The 25,355-nt window shown below is 43.8% G+C and overlaps 1 protein-coding gene across 1 annotated transcript in view; it reads left to right on the top strand.

The window, feature by feature from the left end:
- COL16A1 (collagen type XVI alpha 1 chain) overlaps positions 1 to 25,355 on the top strand; it is a 121,701-nt gene that overhangs the window by 47,327 nt on the left and 49,019 nt on the right. The window contains exons 12-36 of the mRNA XM_042439805.1: positions 508 to 570; positions 876 to 917; positions 1,249 to 1,293; positions 3,126 to 3,161; positions 3,341 to 3,403; positions 4,023 to 4,067; positions 4,164 to 4,259; positions 7,113 to 7,151; positions 7,266 to 7,310; positions 7,959 to 7,994; positions 8,501 to 8,617; positions 8,760 to 8,795; positions 9,723 to 9,758; positions 10,695 to 10,805; positions 11,654 to 11,698; positions 12,309 to 12,344; positions 13,158 to 13,211; positions 13,969 to 14,094; positions 14,535 to 14,570; positions 16,599 to 16,706; positions 17,445 to 17,567; positions 21,355 to 21,408; positions 22,094 to 22,135; positions 22,231 to 22,266; positions 23,383 to 23,436. Of these exons, the coding sequence (XP_042295739.1) occupies positions 508 to 570; positions 876 to 917; positions 1,249 to 1,293; positions 3,126 to 3,161; positions 3,341 to 3,403; positions 4,023 to 4,067; positions 4,164 to 4,259; positions 7,113 to 7,151; positions 7,266 to 7,310; positions 7,959 to 7,994; positions 8,501 to 8,617; positions 8,760 to 8,795; positions 9,723 to 9,758; positions 10,695 to 10,805; positions 11,654 to 11,698; positions 12,309 to 12,344; positions 13,158 to 13,211; positions 13,969 to 14,094; positions 14,535 to 14,570; positions 16,599 to 16,706; positions 17,445 to 17,567; positions 21,355 to 21,408; positions 22,094 to 22,135; positions 22,231 to 22,266; positions 23,383 to 23,436 (1,524 nt within the window). The remainder of the gene's footprint in view (positions 1 to 507; positions 571 to 875; positions 918 to 1,248; positions 1,294 to 3,125; positions 3,162 to 3,340; positions 3,404 to 4,022; positions 4,068 to 4,163; positions 4,260 to 7,112; positions 7,152 to 7,265; positions 7,311 to 7,958; positions 7,995 to 8,500; positions 8,618 to 8,759; positions 8,796 to 9,722; positions 9,759 to 10,694; positions 10,806 to 11,653; positions 11,699 to 12,308; positions 12,345 to 13,157; positions 13,212 to 13,968; positions 14,095 to 14,534; positions 14,571 to 16,598; positions 16,707 to 17,444; positions 17,568 to 21,354; positions 21,409 to 22,093; positions 22,136 to 22,230; positions 22,267 to 23,382; positions 23,437 to 25,355) is intronic.

The following is a 25,355-nucleotide window of genomic DNA, read 5'->3' as shown; positions in this document are numbered from 1 at the left end:
CTATTAATTTCCAGATTAGAGACCTAAAGCAAGCATTGGGGTTGTTACTCCCCACCAGTCAGGAAACCATAAGCAAATGTCCAGACCCAAATTTGGACTTTTTACTCCCTCTCTCCACTTAAATCACTTCTTCATCTCTCCCACCTAACTTCCAATCCTACATCGCTCTCCAGACATTGAGGATGGAGGGGAAGTGTGGTGTTTATATATATGAAGAACATCTGTAGAAGATCCATGAGCTAGACCTCCAGGTGCGAGAAAATCTTTAGGGCCACTTACAAATAAATCGCTTTGCAATCTGAATCGATGGATCAGTTTGGCCACGGAACATTGTTCCCACTATGTTTGCCCCAATCACATTTTCCTGCTGCAAAATAAAATAACCCACTTGTGGTTCACATTGACAGATGAATTTATTCAAAATGGACCCCGCTCCAGTTGGCCCCAAAACCTGCCCTCGGCTTATATATGCGGTTGACTTATATACAGTATTCCTCTTTCATGCAGGGTGGAAAAGGAGAGCGTGGACCATCAGGGAGCCATGGATCCAAAGGGGAGAAAGGCGATCGCGTAAGTTGTTCTGGTTTTATCACACTTTAATCCATCATATACTTGTGTGGACTCTGCCGCTGAGAGGGCAGGAACCATCTAACTAAAAGATTGTATGTACAGTGCTGTGTAAATTTACAGCGCTTTATAAATAAAGGTTAATAATAAGTTCTGCAGTTTTCCTTACATACTCTTAGGCAAAGGTGGGACAATAATTCATCCAAATAGGATCCAGAAGAGACACAACATCACTTCCACTGAGCCCTTGTGACTTTTAAAATAATATTTCCTGGCATATCCTAAGATTTCTGTTTCTTCCCTTGCAGGGTGCTGACTGTGTCCGGATCTCACCTGAAGCCCCATTGCAGGTGAGCTGCCTCCCATCTCTGGAGAGAAGCCACGTATTTATTTATTTTAAAATAATTTAATTTATTTTAATAATTTAATTGTATTGTTTTTAGTGCAGGTGGGTGGTTTTGTGGGATGTAGCATTTTATTATATTTTAATGTTCTTTTAATGTTGGCAGCCACCGCCTCGATCTAATTGTAGAGGCGGGGTATAAAAATATTATTATTATCATTATTATTATTATTATTATTATTATTATTATTATTGCTCAGCCTTCTTCTCATAACTCATACTTTGCCCAATGTTGTCACTCTAACTTTCTTCCTATTTCTTCTTTGTCTTTTACAAAGTGTGCTGAAGGTCCGAAGGGGGAGAAGGGCGAGCGAGGAGAAAAGGTAAGTATGAGTTTAACAAGCGGCATCATAACACATTTGTGTTTTGTTTAGGTCATAACTGTGTCATCATGCGCCTGAGCTGCTTCACCCTGCCCTTGATAAACATCTGTATATAACCATACTATTGGTTTATTTAAAATATATCTGGCTTTTCTTTATATAAAAAAGGAACTCTCCTTTACTAAAAAATAAAATCCATAAACTATATAAAAGCAGGACATGGAAAAAATTACTGGAGGATACTAGAAAATATGTCTGGGAAGATACTGGGAGATGTCAGTTGGGAAAGGAAATTTCCCAAAGCTGGGCATGAAACACAGTCAAAACAAGCCAAGGAGGCCACATTACTAAAATCAGTTTCATATACTGATTTTAGAGTTTTAAAGAGTGGGATAAAAATAAATTCTGCATAGAAACCAGAGTCAGAACCTGGACATGCAGAAAAAACTTTGGTGAAATGAGATGTGAACAAGGATGATGCCATACTTCATAATTAATGCAACCTGGCACGGCCTTAACTGCCATGGCTCCATCCTGTGGAAATCTGGGATTTGTAGTTTGTTGTGGCGCCAGAGCTGCTCTGACAGAGAAGGCTAAAAGTCTTACTTACACATCATAGGATTCCATTGCATTGAGTCATGACAGTTAAGGCAGTGTCAAACTGCATTAACTCTGTAGTGCAGATTTGGCCCACAATACCACAGTACTCCAGAGCAACTCCATGTGATGGTGAGACTTATGCATGGGGTAATAGCATAGTGAAATGACTTGAAGGCGCACAACACACAACAAACATCTAGAGGACACCCAGTTGGGGAAACCTTTCTCAGCAGTTTTGAGCGCTCTGATAAAGTTCAGACTAAAATCCAGAGCGGATTCATGCCCATTGCTAGTACTGGCATCAGAACCAGAGGAAAAAACATTCCCAAAGCCTGTGAAGGTACATGATTTGGAGTTGTATCTCCATTTTGACATGATCTCCATTTGGACATGGAGGCCCCTTGGGAAGAGAATGATGCCTCATTTTGCAGACTTGTGCCCCTCACCGACAGAAACTGGTCTGCCCAGAGACATAGCCAAGACATCCCTGTGCAAAAATGCCCACATGCCACAATCCAGCACTCTGCTTTTCTTGGCTCAACCTGAACTGATTTGGGCCACATCCTTTGAGAATCACCTGCACTTGGCAAGTCATTCGGAGAACCAGCCACCTCCGCTGACAGACCTTCTTTGACCGGAGTAACCGGCCGTTTTGCACTTCTTCCCTGTGATCTCTCCTGTGCTGTTTTGACTTGTTTTCCAAGTCAAGTGCAGCTAATGTGAAGAAAGGCCAGGGAGACGGGTTCACTGCACAGGGCCAAAGTTTATACTGTGAACGATAAATATTTAGTCACGGCATCCTGCAGCCAGGCCAGGAAAGGCACTGTGTACACCTCTGTCCAGATCTAGCCAGCTGCTTCCGGCATTTTTCACTTGGCGCATTAGTGCTGAAAGCCCAAAAATGCAGTAATATTTTCACCTTTGAAACCAGGGATGGGGAAAGAGTGACCCACAGACCATGTGCAGCCCCAGTTCCACATTTTGTGGCTCCTGAAGCCCTGCACTGGTTCCTCGCTCTCACCATTTTTCTGCCCGATGTTTTGGTGAATAAGGAACCCCCCCCCCCCCAAAAAAGTCTCCCCAAATGTAGCAGTTTACCTCCACTACCCAGAGCCCCATCAACTCCTCCACAAATCTTGTTTCTTTGGCCAAACATTGGCCCTAAAACAGCTACTGGACGTGGTGTGATGGTATGGACTAATGGACTAATGAAATAATTTTCTTGCAAACAGGGGCCGTCGGGATTGGCTGGGAGCCTTGGACAGAAGGTAAGATTATGTTGAATGGACATTACATCCTCTAGGGAGGCATATGTGACAAAAAATAGGCTTTGGGGGGAAGGCACATGTAATCCACAAGGTGCACGTTCCTCACCAGGACCTGGAACAAGTCAAAGAGGGAACTGGATGGATTACTAAAGTCAGTCCTTGTTCCTTGTCTCCTACAGGGACAGAAAGGAGAAAAGGGTGACTATGGGATCCAAGGCAAACCAGGAAGTCCGGGACGTGATGTAAGTTTCCCAGCTACCTCTCTTATCTTCTTCTGCTTTCTCTTCTGTCTTCTCCTCCATGAGGAGTTGCTGGTGCTCCTTCTTACCTCTGAGAAGTCAGTGGAGGTAACTGACACCATGAAGACCCAACTGCTGTAGGCTCCAGGGGGAAGAAAAAGGTAGGTGCACCCCATTTGAGATGGCACCTTCCTTTTTTCCCTTTCCCAACCAAGCTGAGACCAACTACTTATCTATGATCTGAATCACCTCCCCATCTTCCTTCTCCACCAGTAAGGAACATCAACAGGGCTGCCTCCCAGTGTTAAAAGCAATGGTTCTCAAGCTTCCTAATGTCACAACCCTTTAATACAGTACCTCATGTTGTGGTGACCCCCCAACCATAAAATTGTGGTGTCTCGGGTTCCCAAGGCCTTTATATGTGTGTTTCAGATGGTCTTAGGCAACTCCTGTGAAAGGGTCATTTGACCCCCCCAAAAGGGCTGCAACCCACAGGTTGAGAACTGCTGGTTTAAAGGATACAGTACTGTTTGTGAACTATATGGATAAATAGGATCTTGGGTGAGTTGTGTTAAGAATCAAGAAGCTTCTTGTTCCAAATCCCATGTTTTCTTCCTTCCAGGGCCGACCTGGAGAGATCTGTGTGGTGGGACCCAAAGGCCAGAAGGTACCAGGATGCTCCAACTCAAGAGGGCGGAAGATACCTCAGGGAGATATGACTGTTCTTCTAATGGATTTACGACTTGTAATGACTGTGTTCTAGGGTGACCCAGGGTTTGTCGGTCCTGAAGGGCTTGCTGGAGAACCGGGGCCTCCAGGAAAACCTGGTCCACCTGGAGCTGGACTTCCAGGAAAGCCGGTAAGAAGGTTTTTAGCAAAGAATGATGTTAGCAAAGAATAACATTCCTACTCCAGAGGTTCCTCAATGGCTAGAGGCCAAGCTCTGAAAGGGGAAAAGATAGGTGTGGTAGGATCACTCCCTGTACATCCCGATCCTTCTGGGATCACCAACTTCTTGGCATTCCTTGAGTAACTGAGCAAAGATTAATAAGGGCTGGTCTGTTAGTCTCACCCAAGATGCCCTGCTGGAAATGGGTTCATGCCGGAATACGTTTTTGCTGCTGGCTATTATACTTTTCGTTTCGTTAATTAATTTTCAGCACCTCCGCTCTGAGTCACACCGGGGAAGAATGGGAGCCCCTGTTTTTTGACACTGCCCTGGGGATCAACCACTTTGATCCAGCCTTGGCAGAGAATCAATCTTATATCACTCTGGTATACAAAAAGCATCAAAATGCATCCGCCATGGAGTGGAGGTTTTGAACATTGCTGAGCATTTTCCAGTGTGCACGCAATACTTTTGTTGTTTGCATTCTGGGACTTCTCTGCAAAAATAATAATCTTGAAGTGTCGCTGGGTTGGTTTGTTTCTTTACAAACACACACATCAGAGATATTTCCAGTGTGAAGTCGAAGGCTTTCATGGACCGCATCCGTAGTTTTTTGTGGGTTTGGGAGGCTTTGTGGCCCTGTTCTGGAAGTGTTTGTTCCCAATGTTTTGCCAGCATCTGTGGCTGGCATCTTCAGAGAAGATGCCGGTGAAACATCAGGAATAAACTCTTCTAGAACATGGCCACATGGTCCAAAAGCCCCACAAAAAGCATCAGAGATACCTTGCACAAAATAAACTGGCCTTGGTGAAAATGCAGTGGCGTTTGTGCAGAAACTTTGAGATGGACTGTGCAAAACACTTCTTGGTTGCTGTTAAGCAAGCCTTTCGTGAAATGTTTGCAAAATAAGACCTGAAATGCAAATAAATAAATAAATCTCAAACCATGGCTTTTCCCCTCCAACGAGACATATTTTCTTGTAGAGCATATTCTTTGCATCCTTGCTGGAAGGTGAGAACAAATCAAGTTAAGGGCTGCAATGTGGAAAGGGAACCCCTGAACATTTACCTCTTGTGCCATTTTTCTAACTTAGCTCCTTCTTTTCCACAGCTAATATTTGTCTTCTGTAATGAGGAATAAATAGATGTGTTTTCCCCCACGGGAGAAAAAGTAGCTTCTTCAGCATGATTTAGAGTCAGAACGGTTGAGGAGAATTTATACTCCTTTAAATTAACCATCCTTTCCCATATTTTCAGAGACACATGGCTCAGCAATTGGAATTCCCATTTAAGCTCAGTTACCTATCATAACACAAAGCACACTAAATGCAAGATACGGAGGTGAGGAAAAATCACATGCGAGGACAGACAGATATCTTTTACTTCTTGAGGCACCGCTATAAAAAGCTCAGCGTCTCATATCACCTCATCTGAAACCTCTCTTTCCACCAGTACTATGTCCTTCTGTGATCTACTTCACCCCTGTCCCATGAATGCTTTGAACCAAGGCCCCTAAAAGAGGACATCTTATTCATGGATTTCCTACCCTGCATCAAAATATAGACAAACCATAAATTTGCATAGTGGTACAGGATTTGAACAATGTTTTTGTTAAAGAAATGCTTCCTTAAAACACTGAATGAAGTGCCAACAAAACTTCCCTCCCCAGTGTGTAATAAATTGTTGGCTCCAAGTCAGAGTCACTCTGCTGTGTATCTATTTTGAAGTGTAAAAAAATCAATCCTACAACTTTGGTCCCATGCCAGCGCAGTGGATTGTGCAGCCGGGAGGAACGTTGAGCAAGAGCCAGCGGGTGTTGTTTTCCCAAAATCTCAGCAACGTTTTTAGCCATTGGCAGATTTTTTGAGAGGCGGAATGATAAAGGAGGGTTGCCTTCCAGGAACATGAAATGGGAGGTGGAGAGGTTTGGGAAGTGCTGTCGTCGTTGCCGTTGGTCATCTTCTAACCCAGTCGGCTAAAGTGACCACTGACCACCTTGAGTATGGTTGTCAATGGGAAAACTGGAGACGATTCCTATATCTTGACTGGTTGTACTGTATAGGAGAGGGAATTTCAGCAGATGTTACTTGCTACCTGGTTGCATGGCATGCGACGCCTGACAACATTTCCTCTTAAGGTTAAAGACAATTTCCAGTCTGTCTGTTGTACCGCACACAAACGCAGAGTTTTTCCTCTTGTGTTTGAGGCTTCAGCATGAGAATCTGGAACTAAGGAACCAATAAATGTTGATGTTTAGTGTAGAGCAGAACACCTTGAAACAGAATGCCTCCCAGGATTCTGGGAGCTCTCAGCTGCATCCACACTGCTGAAATAATCCACTCTGATATCACTTCATCTGTCATGACTCAATGTTAGTGGATCCTGGGACTTAGAGTTTTGTGAGATATTTAGCCTTTTCTATCAAAGAGCTATGGTGCCACAACAAACTACAATTTTCAGAAATCCATAGCATGGCTGTTAAAGGGGTGCCAAACTGGATTATTTCTGCAACAAGGATGCAGCGCTTGTCTCCCAGAGGAACATTTGGAGGCTTTGCTTGAAACAAAATTCCTCATGGGGAATTCTGGGATCCGCAGTCCTCCAGGGGATTGTGGGAGCTGAAGTCCCCCAAAGGAACTTTTGCAGGCTTTGCTTGAAGCAGAACACCTTGTTAGAGAGTCGAGGAATTGCAGTCCCCCAAAGGAACTTTTGCAGGCCCTGATTCCAAGTCCTGTTTGGGATGTCTGTGAACATTGGTGATTCCCCCCAAAAATCATTTTGCTTCCAAGAAAATAAATGTTTAACAGCTCTGATTTCATTTCAGGGTGACCCAGGTGGACCCCCAGGTCCAAAAGGAGAGAAGGTAAGGGCAAAAGTATGGTCTTTGCTGATGCTCTCTCTGTAATCATGATTCATTTCTTCTTTTTATGCCCAGTATCACCTAGTGCAGCACTTATTGTCTGATCTCTATTTCTAGGGTGGTTCTGGACCTCCAGGGCCCGGCGGTTCAACTGGGAAGCCAGTAAGTACCTTGTCCAAGGGGTGAAAGTGGAAAGGACCCAGGAGTGCGGCTATGTGGGGGCAGAATGAAGGTGTTTCCCCAAATAAGAATCCACACTGGACTTCAGATGTAGGGATCATATGGCTTGCAGAATTTTGTTGGTGTGCAAGACCCAGCGGCCACTGCCAGTCATAGCCAATGTTGAAGAATGGAAATGCTATGACAGTTAAAACAGTGTCAAACTGCATTAATTCTGCAGTGTGGCAGCAGCCTGAGTTGTGTCTAGGGTGTGTGCATGTGAATGTGGAGCAGGGGTATCATGTTGCTCACTGAATTTTGTGCAAGGATGCAGCAGTTTGCTTTTGCCTTGAGCCAATACCCTAAAAGCACCAGATCCTGTCTCATCTTGGAAGCTAAGCAGGGTCAGCCCTGGTTAGCACCTGGATGGGAGATGGCCAAAGAATACCAGCTGCTTTAGACTTTGTTTCAGAAAAAGGAACTGGCAAAACCACCTCTGAGTATTCCTTGCCTAAGAAAGCCCTTTGAAATCATGGGGCCACCATAAGTCAACTGGCGACTTGAAGGCACATACACAGAGTAGGTCTATGACTTCATAATAATGATGGATGGATCGGTTAATTGAACTGAGTTTTCTGTCTTCTTTTCCAGGGGAAACCAGGAGTTCCTGGTCTGAAGGGAGACAAGGTGAGCTGAAGCCAGGCAGGGAGAATTATAGTCCATGGATTATTTTTACTCCCTTATTTTTCACCTCTTAGTAGCGAACTCAGGTGACACTTGTCAACTGGATCAAAGCTGAATGAGGGCCACTTAGGAACTCACAAGGTTGTGAGTTCGATCCCAGAGAGCTCCAAGGTTGACTCAGCCTTTTATCCTTTCATAGGTTGGTAAAATGGGTACCCAGCTTGTTGGGAGTGACAAATAGAGATGGAAAGAATATTAGAAAATGATTGGGAAATGGTTGAAAACCCAGTTTTTCAAGTGCTGCGAAACCCTGGCAGCAAGAATTCTGGATTGAGGAGAATCTTTGCAGTTTGGAACTTATTGTGCACAAAATTCACTCAAGGTCTTTTGGTGCAGAAAACAGCATTTTCCTGCACAGAGCATAACAATTCTGCATCGATTGTTTCACAATCACTTTTCTTTGAGTTTCCTTTCTCCTCTTCAGAGACACTTGTAATCTTTCTCAACAGGGTGATCCATGTGAAGTTTGCCCAACTATCCCTGCAGGAATAACCAATGCTATTGGCCTCCCTGGAAAAACTGGGCCCAAAGGGGAACCTGGACCTCCAGGGAAACCGGGCAAAGTGGTGAGTCTCAGGTTGCAATGAGGATATTTTCTTCCAGATAAGATGGTCCCAAAGGTAAAGCTGGTGTGTTGGCTGCTGGACCATTGATTGAGCATAGAAGTCTAACCACTTTCTTTGGTTCTCCTTTGCATCTCTTCTTCAGGAGAAGGTTGGAAGTCCAGGCCTCAAAGGCGACAGGGTAAGTGTCTGACTCAGATTTGAACAGAACAAGGGAAAATCAGAACGGAAGTGAGGCTAAGGTTGCATCTGCATTGCCGGAATAATCCAGTTTGGCACCACTTTAACTGCCATGGCTTAACGATATGAAATTTGTAGTTTGTTGTGACACCAGACCTCTCTGACAGAAGACTAAAGAGCTCACCAAACTACAGTTCCCAGAATTAGATAACGTTGAGCCACGGCAGTTAAGGTGGTGTCAAACTGGATTGTTCCTGCAGTGTGGCCAAAGCCTTTAGTCAAGGCCTGTAGCTCAATGTTAGATTGTAAGCCTGAGGGCAGGGAACTGTCTGATTAAAAATAATATTGTAAGCCGCCCTGAGAGCCATTAGGGCTGAAGGACGGGATATAAATACCTAAATAAATAAAATAATAAATAATGTTCTGAATTGGATCTGGCTGCAATCTACCCAAGACCTCATTCGATTCTGACCATTGACACACATCACTGCTTTCTTCATGATAAACCAATGCAGCTGGGAGAAGCTTTTGCTCAGTTTTTCTTGGAAGACAAAAAAATTAAAATACGAATGGAAATTGGATGGGTGGGGAAATTGAATATATGCAAAACTTATGTTTAAATCAAGCCCAAACAAGCAAACAAAACACTGAATGCTTTAGTGAGAGACAACTTAACTTAGCAGATAAAACGGTACAGTTTGTAATACTGATGAGCTTTTAAAATGTAATCGCCTTGATTTTGTGCAAGCCAAATGGCGAATGTTGGAAAGTGGATGTTTAAAGGTGAAGTGGTTCTCTGTGGGATCATGAAAACTCACTCGCAACCTCAGGTGCGTCTCCTGTCTCTCTGCCTTTTTCCGTGTGTCTCTTCTGTTTGATTCTTTACTCTCTTCTCCTCCTTCCCTTACTTTTTAACATTATTTTTCAGGGGGATCCTGGACTCCAGGGGATCAAAGGAGAGAAGGTATTTGGCTGTTCTTTCTTTGATAGTCCTTTCTTGTCTCTGTTTGGCTCCAGGTCACATTTGCTCCACCATTGCCAACTTACTCTGTGAACTAGATCGTATAGGGTTCATTATGAGGGTTCCTAGGTCTTGATTCCTGAAATGGGGAGCACAACACCATGGAGAGAAGGGGGGGGGGGAACCCAGAAGTTAAATGAAAGCAGTGGGTGGTACAAGCTTGCAAAATGCAGGGCCATTCGTTTTGCAGATTCTAGCAGCAGATTGCAGAAGAAATCTTCTGGTGTGTAAAGAGAGACACATTTCCCCATGGTAGAATGGACATGTTTGAATGCAGGGACTGGGTCATAAAGGCACTACTTTGAGAGAATATTGCTTAGAGGCCAACAAAGGAGACTAGAAGCCAAAACAAAGAGACCTGTACTCCTTAGTTTGCAGCCTCTAAAACGGATGAATGTTTTGTCTGTGATGATGATGCTTTGGGGAACTCAGACCTTGTAATGTAGGAGAATTGTAAGCAGCTGAGTGCCTGGTCACCTGCGGTGAGGAAGAGTTATCTCCAAGTGAGCAGTTTTTGATACCTTTCTTGCAGTGAGGAGGAAAATAGTAAAGCTTGACCCCCATATCTGCAGAATCAATATCCGTGGTTTCAGTTATCTGTATCTGGAAAAAATAGGGATGCATACTATACAGTCATGCTGGAAAATGTCTAGAGATATGTCCTCTCTAGGTGCACCAAAAGAACTGATTGGTATGTTTGTACTATAAGTCTACTTTCTCATGCCTTTCCTGGAGTGCCCTACACTGCTTAGTTATGCCTTCCTTCATCCTCTATGTCCAGTAGAGCCTTTCCTGACTTATGACTACTATTTTTTGCAAAAGGAAACAAATGGAAAATGATGTACTCCTAATACCAAGCTTTGCGGTCTCTTCCCTAAGGGTGCATCATGTCTTTCATGCAATGTTGCAGCATCTTCGTCACAATTTCCTGCGAAAGAAGGACCCAAAGGAGAACCTGGAGCTCCAGGGACTGGGATTCCTGGTCTTCCTGTAAGTAGAGGACCACCTTACTTCTTCTTTCTGACCGCTATAGGGATTTGGGAAGAATGGCAGAGAGGATGAGGCTTAAGTGCCAGACTGAACACATGTAGGGCTAGGGCTAGGGTTAACGTTAGGGTCCTCTCCATTATCACCTGAGTGTTTTCTGTGTGCAGGTAAGTAGATATTATAAGGGCCAGTTTCAAAAAAGATTTTCACTCTTATAACCAGGAGCATTTCTAGGGGTGCGGGGTGTGTGGATGGTACCGGGTGACACCTCAGAGGTCTCCATGGGTAGACTAGAGAATGAAGGTCCTGAGAAAGACCCAGTCGAACCACCTGAATGGACACCATGACAAACTCCTGGAGGTCTCTCTTGTCACCAAATGGCACCTGGAGCCCTTCAGGATTTGCAAACTAAGGCAGGTAGACCAGAACAAGCCAGGAGACAGACAGTCCATTAAGGTTGCTGTTGGTGGCAAGTAGACCAGAGCCTTTCTCTTCCATGATGGCCCGATTATGAGAGACGGTTGGCCGTGCCTAGGGGTGAGATCATGAGCTACTACACTGGGGTGGCACCAACCCTAGTGACACCATTTCTCATCACTGAAGAACTGTCATCCTGTGAAACAAAGATCAGAGATCACTCTTGTTAGCTTCACAGAACAACACTGAAGAAAACCATAATGGGTGACCATGGCTTAATACCTGCAGAGTTGTTTGAATTACAGCATTCAAAGGGACAGCAGATCAGGTCATACCAGTTTGGGGGAGCTGTCCTAACAAGACGACTTCTTTTTTTTTTTCCCCTTACTTTTCTGTTAGCCTCTTCATTGAGTTGTTTCTTCCATCTTTCACAGGGCAAAGCTGGACCTCCTGGACTCGCTGGAACCAAAGGAGAAAAGGTAAGAGCAATATTTTACCTGACAGTTAGGAGGTTAGGATCTTCCTGGAGCTGCAAAAACCTGCCCTTACCTGAAAAGGTAAACTAATCCAGAGTTGAAGTCCAATGTTCAAACCACTATGCGATGCTGGTTTTCTCGGCAAATGGTACTAATATATTATCATATCTTGCTTGTGAATCTTCACATCTAGCCATACTTAACAGACCTGAGGTTCACGTACTTTGTTGTTGTGTTGTTGTGTGCCTTCAAGTCATTTCTGACTTATGCCGACCCTAATGGAGAGCCTATCATGGGGTTTTCCTGACAAGATTTGTCCAAAGGTGGTTTGCCATTGCCTTCCCCTGAGGCTGAGAGCATGTGTCTTGCCCAAAGTTACTCAGTGGGTTTAATGGCCAAACTGGGAACCGAACCCTGGTCTCCAGAGTCTCCTAAGTCCAACACTCAAAGCACTACACCACACTCACCATGAAAAAAGCAAGGCTCTTTTTACTTCAGATTAAACCCTTCACTGTTAGCAAATACTTCTTTTCTCAGATTTCTGGGTCACTGAAATATCTGTTTAGTCACTCTTTTTCCTACAGTGACCCCAACGTTCTTCTTTGTTCCCTAGGGAGATACTGGAACTGCAGGTCCCATGGGCAAACCGGTGAGTACAAGAATGTGCAAAGCAGGGTTGAGAATCATGCAACCCTCTGGATGCTGTTGGACTGCAACTCCAGCATTCCTCTCCATGACCTATGCTGGATAGGACTTCTGGAAGCTGCAAACCACTAACATTTGGATGGCCATGCCATTGCTGTTCTTGGTTCAGAGTGCCAGGTGCCCCCTGAGACCAGATGCATAGCTATTTATTGTGGTCCAAACAGGAGGCAAGCATAGTACCTGTTCACACTACATACTTGTAGTACTCTGATCCCACTTTAACTGTTGTGGCTGCATCTTATGAGATTTGTAATTCACAGAGGCACTTGAACGCTCTGGCTCAGAACTCTTCCCTAAACTACAGATCCCAGGATTCAACCCATACCAGTTAAAGTAGAATCATAGTGGTATAACTGTGCAGCACGAAGAAGACCACATTGCAAAGGCAAGAGCAAAGTCACATGTTTAATGATGGGATTGAAATGATTATTGATGAATTGATTGATTGGCTGATTTGCTATCACTTTGCTCTTGAGATAGAGTGGAACTTTCTTCTCCATGACAGTTGTGCCAATTTCTTGAGCTTACATGGTATCAAGCTCAAAGCCTCACTTTCAGGTTTAAAATACCCACACAATGCTCTTCAGTACTCTCTAGTACTGGCACATTAACTCTAAGAGTATAAGCTGTTCTGCATCTTTGTACCATAGTGCAGCAGAAAAAATCTACATTTTTCTCTTTCCACTAATTTCCAATTAATTTTATTAATTGTTCTACTCACAGATGGGTCTCATCTGAAATCTTCCTTTCCTTCTAGGGACTCCATGGGGACAAAGGTGACACGGGAAGTTCAGGAGTCAAAGGCGAAAAAGTAAGCAAGACTATGGGAAGATATGAGAGCGGGGCCTTCTTTGCTATGGCACCCAAGTGGTGGAAAATCTTCCTCCTAAAGTTGTTCCTGTGGGGGGAAAGGCTATTTTCTGAACACATACAAAATACCACATGTGAATTTTGTGCAAAAGAAGGCCTCTGGACTACAAATACTCTTCAAAAGTTGCAAAGTTTTCCAAGACTTTCTCAGCCAGGAAAAAAAAATGCTATTGTCGTTGTGTGCCTTCAAGCCATTTCCAGCCTATGGCAACCCTAAGGCAAACCTGTCCTGGGATTTTCTTGGCAAGTTTCTTCAGACTGGGTTTGCTATGGCCTTTCTCTGAGAGAGTTTGACCTACCCAAAGTCACCCAGTGGGTTTCATGGCAAACTCTGGTCACCAGAATTACACTTGTCCCTCCATATTCGCTAGGGTTAGGGGCACAAGACCCCCGTCAATATGGAAAAACTGCAAATAACAAAAACACCATGTTTTTACCTGAGAAGACACCTCTCTAGGAATCTCTAGGTCCTCCAGCGCAACTCTGTGGTCAACGTCCGACAAAGACACTGACCATAGAACTGCACTGGACAAGCTACAAGCGCCTAGTAGAGTAGTCTCTCTAGGAATCTCTAGGCCTTTCAGTGCAACTTTTATTTAAGGTTGACCATAGAGTTGCATTGGAAGACCTAGATATTCCTATGAACTAAGGAAAGAATGGCACCCCTAATTTCAGTTTGTAACCTTTCTTCTTTTCAGGGAGAGCCTTGCACTGAATGCTCCGCAGCTTCTCTCGAAGGTGGGAAGCCCACCGTGGCCATCCCTGGGCCGCCAGGAGAAAAGGGCGAACCGGGTCTTCCTGGCATCGGACTCCCAGGGAAAGCAGTGAGTGTGTCTTGGGTGTTGTGCTTCATTTGGAAGCAGAGGGGACTGTGAGGAGCCGGTGACCACAGACCTTGCAAGAGACACGCTTTGTGTGTGCAGAAGAAACTGATTTCTTAGGGCAGGGAAAAGATTTTGGAGCAGGTGGTAGTACAATACATGGTAGGGCATGTGAACGATGAGTAGGAAATAGCTACGGTGGGGTGGCAAAATAAGGCTGGATGGGGAACCCTGGGAATCAGAATCCAGAAAAAGTGAATTTCCCAAGCTCTGTGTAATACCATGCGATAAAAAGAAATACCTCTATTATTTGGCTATTTTGTAGATGTGGTCCATAAAGGGGGTTCCCTTATACAGAAGGACAGGGGAGGCCAAACCCAGTTGTCCAGTCTGAATTGATTTCCCCATTTTTTGCCTATGTTCTCTTTTTTGTTTGTTTTCAGGGAAAAGCTGGAGAATCTGGAATGAAAGGACAGAAGGTAAGAAAGTGTTTGAGCAAACTCTCAGATTGAATGACCCCAAAGACATTTGCCATTGACAGTTTCCTTGTGTTTTAATGTCTGTCTTCCATATGGTTATGGTTTAACGATGCTATATTTATTTTAATTGGCATGGGGCCTTGATTCCCAGTTTTACCTGAAAGTTGGATTATAGGTGATGATGATGATGATGATGATGACGTTGATGAAGAAGATGATTTATAGCCCACCTCTCCCTGAAGGGGAGGGTTACAACCATTAAATGACATTACATCATCCCCTTACCCACTTATTAAGAACTTAAAACATAAGATGATGATGATGATGATGATGATGATGATGATGATGATGATGATGATGATGATGATGATGATGACAACGACGACGACAACGATGACTGGATTGGGTCCACAAATTGAGAATGAAATCTGGTATTTTCATGGGCTTAGGGTGACCCCCCATGTCAGCAGCATGGCAAACCCACTCCACCTTTTAGTCTAAACTGTACAGCAATGGTCCAAAATTTTGGATTCACATCCCTGGACTTTGGTTAACTCCTTTAGTCCTCTAAAGTTTGGAGTAAAGCCCAGAGCGGATTCACCACCTCACTGTGATACTGGAACCGCAAGGCTCCTTTGGGCCAGGAGTGAAACTGGAGGCTCAGAAAAATCCATCTTTAGATATTTTGCATGCTAGGGAGCAACGGCGTTCTAATTTTATTGACCCAATATAATTGGGGGGGGGAAATAAGCTACAAATGGGGTAATTAGATAAGGGCTGGAGAAGTACCAGTTCTTTAATGCAGCCGGTTGATGAAAAGCTACAGTAACATACTTAGCGGCTTGAAAACATACACACACCATCTGGTACATTAAGTCTATAAATCATACGGTTAATAATGCCCATTTGGCTAAAATTATGTAATTTGGAATCCAATTCATTATCCTTTGGTTTTAAGCGCTAGGAGCGCTTGTAGTGTTTTTGCATGTGTTTAACTGCACCCTTAAAGTGTAAGAGCGAGCATTAACACTTTTTAGGCAAGGATGGAATAAGGGATTTGTAAAGTAAGGAATGTAAACCGTCTCTTAAATTACTACACCTTGAGAAGGAAGCATCCTAAAATTGTGGTAGTTTATGGTGATATCCATCCATCCATCCATCCATTTCCACAACTGGGATACAGCCTTTGGGCTCCAGTCACTGTTGCCTAGCAACCACCACTACTTCAGAGAAGCCTGTGATGCCTAGCAACCATCGCTAGAGCAGATGCACACCTTTCCCCTAGCAACCGCATTTGGAAGCCTCCCATCCCCTGGGTTGCTTGGCAGCCTTGGCAATAGTAATGTTTGTGCATCACTTACAGCAAAAATTAGAAACATTGAATATACTTTAGAACAGTGGTGCTCAGATTGTGGTCCTCCAGTGTTTTGGTCTTCATCTCCCATAATCCTTGACCCTTGGCTGAAGTTGGCTAGGGGTTCTGGGATTTGAAGTCCAAAATACCTGCAGGAGCAAAATTTGAGAACCACTCAGTTACCTATCCCTGCCTTAGAGCTTGGACAAGTTACATTTCCAGGTTCTGTTTATGTTAAATCATACAGATGGGAGGCCAGACTCCATGTTGTTTCCATTGCTCTCTGCAGAAAACTTCTATGGAAGAATTTAAGCTACTCACCCAAACCACAAAATCTGTCAAACAAAGTCATGTACAAACTAAGATAAGGGAAGAAGACCATGCCTTCAGAATGAAGACAGAGGACTCCTATTAGCTTTTCGTACCAAACGATGTTGTGAGTTCCCTTGCACCGCATCCGCTCCTTCTTGCAGTTATGTTGCTAACCATTTGCAACTCAGAAAACCTTACAGAGCTGCTGCAAATCACCCAAAAAGCTACCATTAGGTTTACCATCTGTCCATCTCTGCTGTAGACAGAGATGGTTTCCCAGGCTATAGGGAATAGAAGAGAGGAGACCAGTCCCCAAAGAGTCTCTGTATCTCCTTACAAGTATCCTTCTGTTTTATTCGTAGGGTGATGCAGGGAACCCAGGTGATCCTGGGACACCAGGTACGCCAGGTTTGCCCGGTCTTTCTGGAGACCCTGGTGTCAGAGGGCCATCAGGAGCCAAAGGCGAAAAGGTGAGTAGGGAACAATGGTTTGGTTGGTCGCAACAACCACCGTATGGCTACCAAGGACTCTAAAATAGCGGTTCTCAAACATTGTTTCTCCAAATGTTTTGTACTTTAGTTCCCAGAATTCCTAGCTATTGGCCAAGGTGCCTGGGGCTTCTGGGAGCTGAAGTCCAAAACCCCTGGAGAAGCAACAATTGGGAACCATTGCTCTAAACAAACTCCTTTTGGTGTGTGCACAACAAAAATATATATAAATGCATAAGTTCATACGGAGGACCAAACTCACACACCATGAATTGTTTCTTGCCATTGGAGGCTCATCCTGATAAGGTGGCAATATATTACACAAGAGCTAAAGTCCTGCGTTACATGTGCAGAACATTACACTCCGTACATGAAATAATAATTATTTGTTTTAAATTCTGTTGTAAACTACCTTGGATTTGATACTGAGTGAAAGATGGGATGCCAATTAATTATGTATATGTTGCATCTGAGGAAGTAGACAAAGTCTATAAACGTTTAGACAACTTTTTCTACACAGTTAGTTTCAAAGGTGCTACAAGATGCCGTTGCACACTGATATTCCAGACTAATATTCCAGGCTATGTTTCTGATATATACAGAGTTACATAACAGTACATCATTGTAAGAGATACGGGATGATATTATATTGAACGTTGTCTCTGCTTTTTTGATACATTTCTCTATCTTCTGTCTCTCCTCCTTCATCCTGGCCTACAGGGTGATGCTTGCGACTCCTGTCCCATCTTTACTGGAGACCCTTCCGGTGCCATCGGCATCCCTGGGAAACCTGGACCCAAGGGGGACCGCGGACTTCCAGGTGTGGGCCAGCCAGGCAAGCCTGTAAGTAGCTTTCCACCTCTTCAAAATGGCTGTCCTCCTAGAATAACTTGGGATACCCTTACAACTGAATTCTGAATCTCTAGCACCAAAATACCTTCAGGATTTTACAGCCATCCAAAACCCGGAGTGGATTCACTGCCCTCTTGACATGGGAAGAGGACGACTTCAGGTGGCCATCTCAGGTCCCAGGAAGGAGTAAGCTTTCTGTGGGAGGCTAGTCATAGAATCATAGAATCATAGAGTTGGAAGAGACCGCAAGGGCCATCCAGTCCAACCCCATTCTGCCATGCAGGAACTCTCAATCAAAGCATCCCCATTGACAGATGGCCATCCAGCCTCTGTTTAAAGACTTCTAAGGAAGGAGACTCCACTACACTCCGAGTCAGAAACCTGTGTGGGGGGTTATTAAATCGATTTACTTCTATCCGGTTTAAAGCTGAATTCAGGCAGCATCCTGATCTTATCAGATGTTTTTTTTGCTGCTGAATCTGTCTCTGCTTCCAGAGCCGCTTCCAGAACTGCTCTGCTGGCTATTTTATTATGTAATTTGGAATCCAATTCATTATCCTGGATCTGAAAAGAGCCGGGAGGAGCAGCTCTCAAAACAAGGATGAACCCGGGCCGCAGATTCGGTGGCAAAAAACGTCTGATAAGATCAGGATGCCGCCCGAATTCAGCTTTAAACCACATAGAAGTAAATTAACAACCAATGTAATACGCCTCTGTGTCTCAACGCTTGTTGTTTTATTCCTGCCCAATCTGGCACCCAGGCATTCTTCTTCTGTACATGGAAATGTCCTCTGGCTATCATAGCTAAATGGCATGGCTAAGATCTCCTCCTGCGAATTTATCTAATCCTTTAAGAACGTGCCAGCCACCGTTCTAACAAGCGGTAACAAAATTCATAAGTTAATTATGCATTGTGAAAAGAAAGTGCTTCCTTTCATCCTCCCGGAACCTGCTGCCAGTCAAATTTATTCGATGACATGGTGTTAACTGTCTATTTTTTTATTCCTTTAATTAACTTGGTTTGATTTACATATTGCACCACCTCCATAAAGGCTCTTCTTTGGATAAAAAGTGACCGTCTCTGTTAAGCATGAGAATGTCAAATAATTAGCATTTTTGTGTTCAAGCGCGGTTAGAGAAAGGAGAGGCACCTTTGTTGTCTCCATCAAAGCTGGAAGGGAAGCCGCACTCTAACTCCTATTAAGTTTGGGAATCTAAGTGGTGGTTTTGTGAGATAACTCAGCAGCGACAGCGTTGTGGCTTTGTTCTCACAATCAAACAATGTTCTTTGGCCTTCGTGCCAAACGCAGGCTCTATCTCACACTGGTAGAATCAAGAGATACGCAAGCCCTGTTCTCTCTCTGTGCGTGTGTCCTGCAATTTAATGCATAATGCACCGAAAAAGATGTAGACTTTGTTAACCAGGGCTCGGGATTTCAGTTCCCCGAAAATATTAGGAAAAGAAATTGCTTTCGCAGTCCCGGTACAGACTGGCATCTTGCGCCAGCCTGGCACCGATTTTAGGGCTCAGCAGAGTGGAGCGTCCGCACACTCCTGAGCCCTACTGTGATGTCCGAGCGCCATCATGGCTTGCCCCCATCCACATGGGGGGTGCCATGATGATGTACAGGCAGCGCCATGTCCAAATGGCACTGCGCCGTGCATATGTCACTGCTGTGCATGAGTGCGCCAATGGCAGCCCAGGTGTTTCCCAGAAAGAACCCCTATAAGTGGGTTCTTTTTATTCCTCATGGAGGCTGCGCTATTTGGTTGGTGTGGCCTCTATCCAGGGTAAAAACGGATGGGTGCAGCCACCCTTTTGGGGTAGTCTGTCCAGCCACTTAGTTTTTTGTGGGGTTTTAGGGCTATGAGGCCATGTTCTAGAAGAGTTTATTCCTGATGTTTCACCAGCATCTGTGGCTGGCATCTTCAGAGAATGCACCACAAATGCTGGTGAAACGTCAGGAATAAACTCTTCTAGAACATGGCCAGATAGCCTGAAAAACCCACAAAAAACCATGGATGCCGGCCACGAAAGCCTTCAACTTCACAAATTGCTTTCTTTTCTTTTCTTTTCTAGAAAGGGAAGAAATGCAAGGAATTTTTCAAAACACGTTCACAACCATGTTGAGAATGATTACCTTGGCACAGCCAAAGACCCTTTGACGAAAATATCCAATCGACGTACAATTTTTTCTTAAAGGAGAAAACTTTTGCGCGCACACACACACACAATTTTGTAGAAGAAAAAAGTGGCAGATTTTGCAGCAGTTGAAAAAATTGCACCAAAGTTATTGTTTTGTGTGAGCCAAAAATAAATAAATAAAAGCCTATTTTTGAAGAAACCTTTTTTTTTTTCCGCACAAAAAGTCCCAAAGTGTAAAAAGTTATGTAAAAATGTACAAATCTCTTATAACCTTGTCCATTGTGGGGGAAGGTATTAAAACCATCTCTTCTTCTATGCAATAGTGAAATAAGCAAGGAGTAGATCCTATTGAAGGGAACTTGAATGCACAATATCTGGTAAAATCCTTGGAAGAAAGAACCAATTCATGACAGTCTTTAGAGGAGTAAGGTTTAAAATTTAAATTGTCCTTCACTGGTCATTGTTCCTTCCAGCAGCTAACAGAATCAATATGGAAACTAAAGGATATTTATGCAAAGATACATGGCTTATACAAGTGGTGTTATTGTGTATTCCTCGGTAAACAATTTTAGAGGCGAGGGTACAGCATGTTAATAGCTTTCATTTGTCAATGATAGCTGGAGTGCAAATAGCTTTTCATGGATCTGGGCTATACAAGGCCAGCAATTTTTTGTTCTAGCAAAAATGCTTTCTGGAGTACTTTTCTTTAAGCGTTGGTTTTGCAAAGTCAACTTTCAGATAAATCTATGTAGGAAAATAGACTCCTTGTATTTTGTCTAAAAGGCGACTGAATTCAAGATACTGGTGATGACATTTAAAGATTTGGTTTTACAATTCGGTTTTAAATGAATCGCTTCAGCGCAAATGGGAACCGGGCGTGGATTGGAATCGGTTTATTATGACATGCAGTAAAGCAGAAATGGATGTCTTGTGCAAGAACCGATTCTATTTAAACCGATTCATTTCCCCATGTGAACCACAAGTGGGTTATCTGCATCAGGGACCAGTTTAAATAGAACCAATTCATTCGTGAATGAGAACCATAAGTGGGTTATTTTGATTCAATTCCATGCCAGACAATGCGATTGGGGCAAATGTAGTGGGAACCATGATCCGATGTTAAATCGATCCATTGATTCGGATCGGAAAATGATTTTTCTGTAAGCGGGAATGGGGCCTTGTTTAACTTACGTTTGCTTTTAGCCTGTAAGTGTATTAAATTGCTCATCTTGTACACCACCCTGATACTCCATAATAAATGTCAAGATATAAATATTTTATAGCTGGATAGATGCCTGATTGGTTGGCTAGATTGATAGACAGACATATAGAGAGACAGACAGATGAATGGATGGATGGAAAGATGGATGGCAGGGACATAGCCAAGGGGGGGTTCTTGGGGTCCAGACACCCCCTTCCATTAGAAAAATGAATGGTGTGTGCTGCTGCGCCGCTGCACCAAGCCCCATTATAATGGTGGCACTTAGTCTGGACCCCCCCCCCCTTTCCTAAAATCCTAGCTACGTCCCTGTGGATGGATAATATTTCCAACTGGTCTTCAGTTTTGGGGGTGCAGGTTTGGAAGAAAATTAAATTATCTAATTCTTCTGCATGTTCCTCATCCCTCTCCAGGGAAAACCAGGGCTCCCAGGAATTCAAGGACCTCCCGGCTTAAAGGGGTTACAGGTATGTCGGGTTACTGTGTCAGATGTGGGGAGGTTTCAATGGCACACGGTCTGTTTGGTCAGAGAGAACAGCCTTTTTTTTTTAATACGTTGTAATGCATGAAGCAGAATAAGGAGTTGGTTGTTAAGCAACCACTCAATGTACCTCCATAACAAAGATGTAAAGGATATTGAGAAATGTTCTCATCCTATAAGGAGAAAGGGAGGGAATGGGTTCACTTATGTAACATTTTCAGATGTCAGCCAATGTGGCATAGTGGCCTGGATGTTGGACTGGGACTTCAGAGACCAGGGTTCAAATTCTTCACTCAAGGATGGGAACCCAGTGGGTGATCAATAACTTTCATAAAGCCACCCATCAGAGAAGAATTTTTTTAAATTATTTGCAAAATAAACGAAAGATGTACATCCTACTCCACATCATCTGTATGGCAAAGGATGCCTTGCAGAGAGGGTGGGATGGTAAATGGCAGTCTTACATGGGAAGACTTTAAAGCATTGATTTGGAGACTGGTGCAGAGATGCAGGGTCTGGGATGTGGAGAGACACACCAAACCACACAAAGGAAAGTACAAACACAAAGCCAGCATCCTCTGTTGTTTTTGTCCAAGTAGCCATGGCCTGTGTGGGTTCCATCACGATGGGCATCTCATATTCTCATTAACCTTTCTCTTGCAACTTTCCAGGGAGAGCCAGGTCCCCCCGGAAGAGGGATCCAAGGCCCACAAGTGAGTATCTCCACTTCTCTTGGATATGCCAATGGCTGTCCTTGCTACGTGTTGGGATTAAAATAAGATTTAACTATTTCTCTTCTGTTCTTTAGGGAGAACTAGGGGAGAAAGGCATACCAGGAAATCCTGTAAGTATCTCCTATGTTAAGTCGAAGGCTTTCACGGCCAGCACCCATAGTTTTTTGTGAGTTTTTCGGGCTCTGTGGCCATGTTCTAGAAGAGTTTATTCCTGACGTTTCTCCAGCATCTGCATTCTCTGAAGATGCCAGCCACAGATCTCATATATTGCTCAGCCTTGTTTGTCTGAATGATGTAGTTCTTCAGCATGTATTGATTCAGAGGATACCTGATCCAGACTTGTAATTTACTTTTGGCTCTTTCACCCTACACTGTTAAAGCATTGTGATTCCATTTTAACTGTCATGGTTCCATCCTCTGAAATGTTTGGGTCTGGAGATTAGAAAGGGGTATTACAATTCTCAACCAGAGAAGTCTAGTTTCTCACCAAAGACCCCAGTATTCCATAAGTTGTTACCTTGGCAGTTAAAATTGGATTGGATAGTATGGAAGAGACCATCAGACAAGGGGCATGTAGCCCTGATGTCCTACCATCCCAGTCCAGAGAAGAGCAAGTTGGAGGGGACAGATGGCAGAATGGCTCACCAAAGAGAAATCCAGGGACCAACTCTCCAGTTCCATCTCAGATGAAACTTGATGTCTCATGAGAGGAGCTGATCTCATGGTTTGGCTTGATAGGGCATGGCCTCATGGGTACTTTTTTCACCATCATAAAATGTCCCAAAAGAGGACACCTCCACAAGATATAGATGGGGAACACCACTGATGTGAGAAATTCCAAGTAGGGGTGTACTGAGATACTTGTAACCAGGGGTGAATCTACACTACAGAGGTCATGCAGTTTGACACCCATTTAACTGCCATGGCTCCATCCTAGAGAATCCTGGGATCTGCCTAGAGAATCCTGGGATCTGTAGTTTTGTGAGGCACCAGCACTGTTTGGCAGAGAAAACTAAAGACCTTATAAGACTACCAATCCCAGGATTGCATAGACTGGAGCTACAGGACTTAAAGTGGACTCAAACTGCATTGTTTCTGCAGTGTAGATGCACCCTGGGAAACAGTGTGTGGCAAGACTAATTTCCATCAAAATGTCCCCATTTCCCCAGAAGCCGAGTCTCTTCTCCCTGCCTTCTTGTGCTCCTGCTTTGTTTCTCTTTCCGCAGGGACCACCGGGACCTCGAGGACCCCCAGGAAACGCTGGGGAAAAAGGTGGCAAGGTTAGCCTTTGCATGCAGATGGCTTCATTTGCTACAGGGGCGGGTGAGACGCGTTGGCATCTAGGTGCGATTGCTTCAACTTTCATTTCTCATTCATTTCCTGCAAATTGCAACGGGCGGATGCTGAACGTAGATAGCATCTTTCCACCTTCACATACCATGTCTCTTTTTACAAAGATTATTAGTCTCCTCCCAGGCTAACCGTAACAGCAAAAACTGCCTCTTCTGTACTGTTCACATCCATTTCCTAGAGCAGGGGTGGATAAAGTAGGAGTAGTAGGTGCGGCAGCCAAATTTCTTCCCTGGGATCTTGCCGGTGCCAAAAATCCCATGGTGAATTGCCAGTCCTAGGATCTTCCAGGAAAGGCAGTTCATTCTTTTTTGATGGTCTAGGGAAGCTTCATAATCAAGGGCCACCAAAAAGATATGGATGTCTTTTGCCAGTCACTGCAGAGGTTGATATTCTCTTTCTTGCTCCACAGTCCCAAAAGGCCCTCTTTCCAAATGTATGGTAAAGCATGTCCACTTCACGTTGCATCCTGGAATGGTTTGAGCCCTTTGGACAGAAAAGTTCAAGCGTCGTGCTCTTCTTAGCAAAGAAGCCCCTTGTTCCAAAAAGCAATAGGAAGTAATGAGGAGAAAATGAGTTTTCCAACAAATAAGCATTTACTTTTTCAACAATGCAAGTTTGGAAAGAGAGATGCTTTCCAAACACCGTAATGAGTAGCAGAAATGAATCTTTGTTGACAAGCAACTTTCCCAGTTCTGTTCCAGAAGTACATTGGTGTGGAATGTCCTGCGCATAGAGGCTAGTCTGGCTCAGAGTATGGAAAAAATACTCTCTTTTTTTTTAACTACGGGTCCCAGAATCCTCCAATCGGCATGGATTTTGAGTTTTTACAATTACATTTCCAAGACATGCCGCGGCGCCTCCATCAGCATTATTCCACCATGAGGCTTTTCCCCCCAGAAACATTTAATGTGTCTTACCGCTAAGCTGTTTTTAATCTCGCCGGCTTGTGTTTTTATGCAGCATTATCCTTTCATTGCTATTTTTATGGTTATTGAATTTTCAATTATTGCCATTTCAAGTTGCGAGCCCCTCTGAGAACTTTCTGGTAAGGTGGCCTGTAAACGCCGTCAAATAAAAGCAACACAAACACTGTGAATACCCATGCGTCGCTCTCCCAAAACAAAGCCCACATATCCAGGGTCGCTTTATAAGGAACCTGAGCAGACAGCTGGCATGTGAGCAGAATATTATTGTACAATCAATTCGGCAGGAAAGTATAGGCTTCGTTGCTCAAGGTATTGCTTCGGTAAATCAATTGCGTTTGTGATACACAACAAATTATTCAGATCTGTAGCAAGCTTTTCCCTTTTAATGGTGTTGGGAATATGGAGCACAAGAGCAAGTTCTTATGCAGACATGATTTGCAATCATGATTAAGGATCCTCTTGCAAACACTGTGCAAACAGGGATCTCCACCAGATCCTGACACCTTGTACAGAAGTGAAAGAATGAATATAGTTTGCACATACCTGTGGATAATATTGCCACACACACATACTAAAATGCCAGCATGGTGTAGTGATTTAAAAGGTTTAAGAACTCAGGAAGAGCTGGGTTTGAATCCCTCCTCAGCCATGAAAACCCACTACGGCTGCATCTGCACTGAAGAAATAATCCAGTTTGGCATTACTTTAACTGTGATGGCTCAATGGATGATTTACTCCAAATTCCCCCTGGACTCAAAATCTCTGTTTACATGACACAGGATTGAAACCCTGAATCTGGTGTGGACTGACTTCACGATGCACTGATTCGGAGCTTCCTCATTGTTGTGTGCCTTCTAGTCATTTCTGACTGTAGTTTGACACAACTTTACTTGCCTTGTTTCAGTGCTGTGGAATCCTGA

This window comes from Sceloporus undulatus, chromosome 9 (assembly GCF_019175285.1).
Source record: "Sceloporus undulatus isolate JIND9_A2432 ecotype Alabama chromosome 9, SceUnd_v1.1, whole genome shotgun sequence".
In the NCBI taxonomy this organism is placed as follows: Eukaryota; Metazoa; Chordata; class Lepidosauria; order Squamata; family Phrynosomatidae; genus Sceloporus; species Sceloporus undulatus.
The sequence above is the reverse complement of the archived record's forward strand: the minus strand, read 5'-3'. Positions and strand labels throughout refer to the sequence as shown.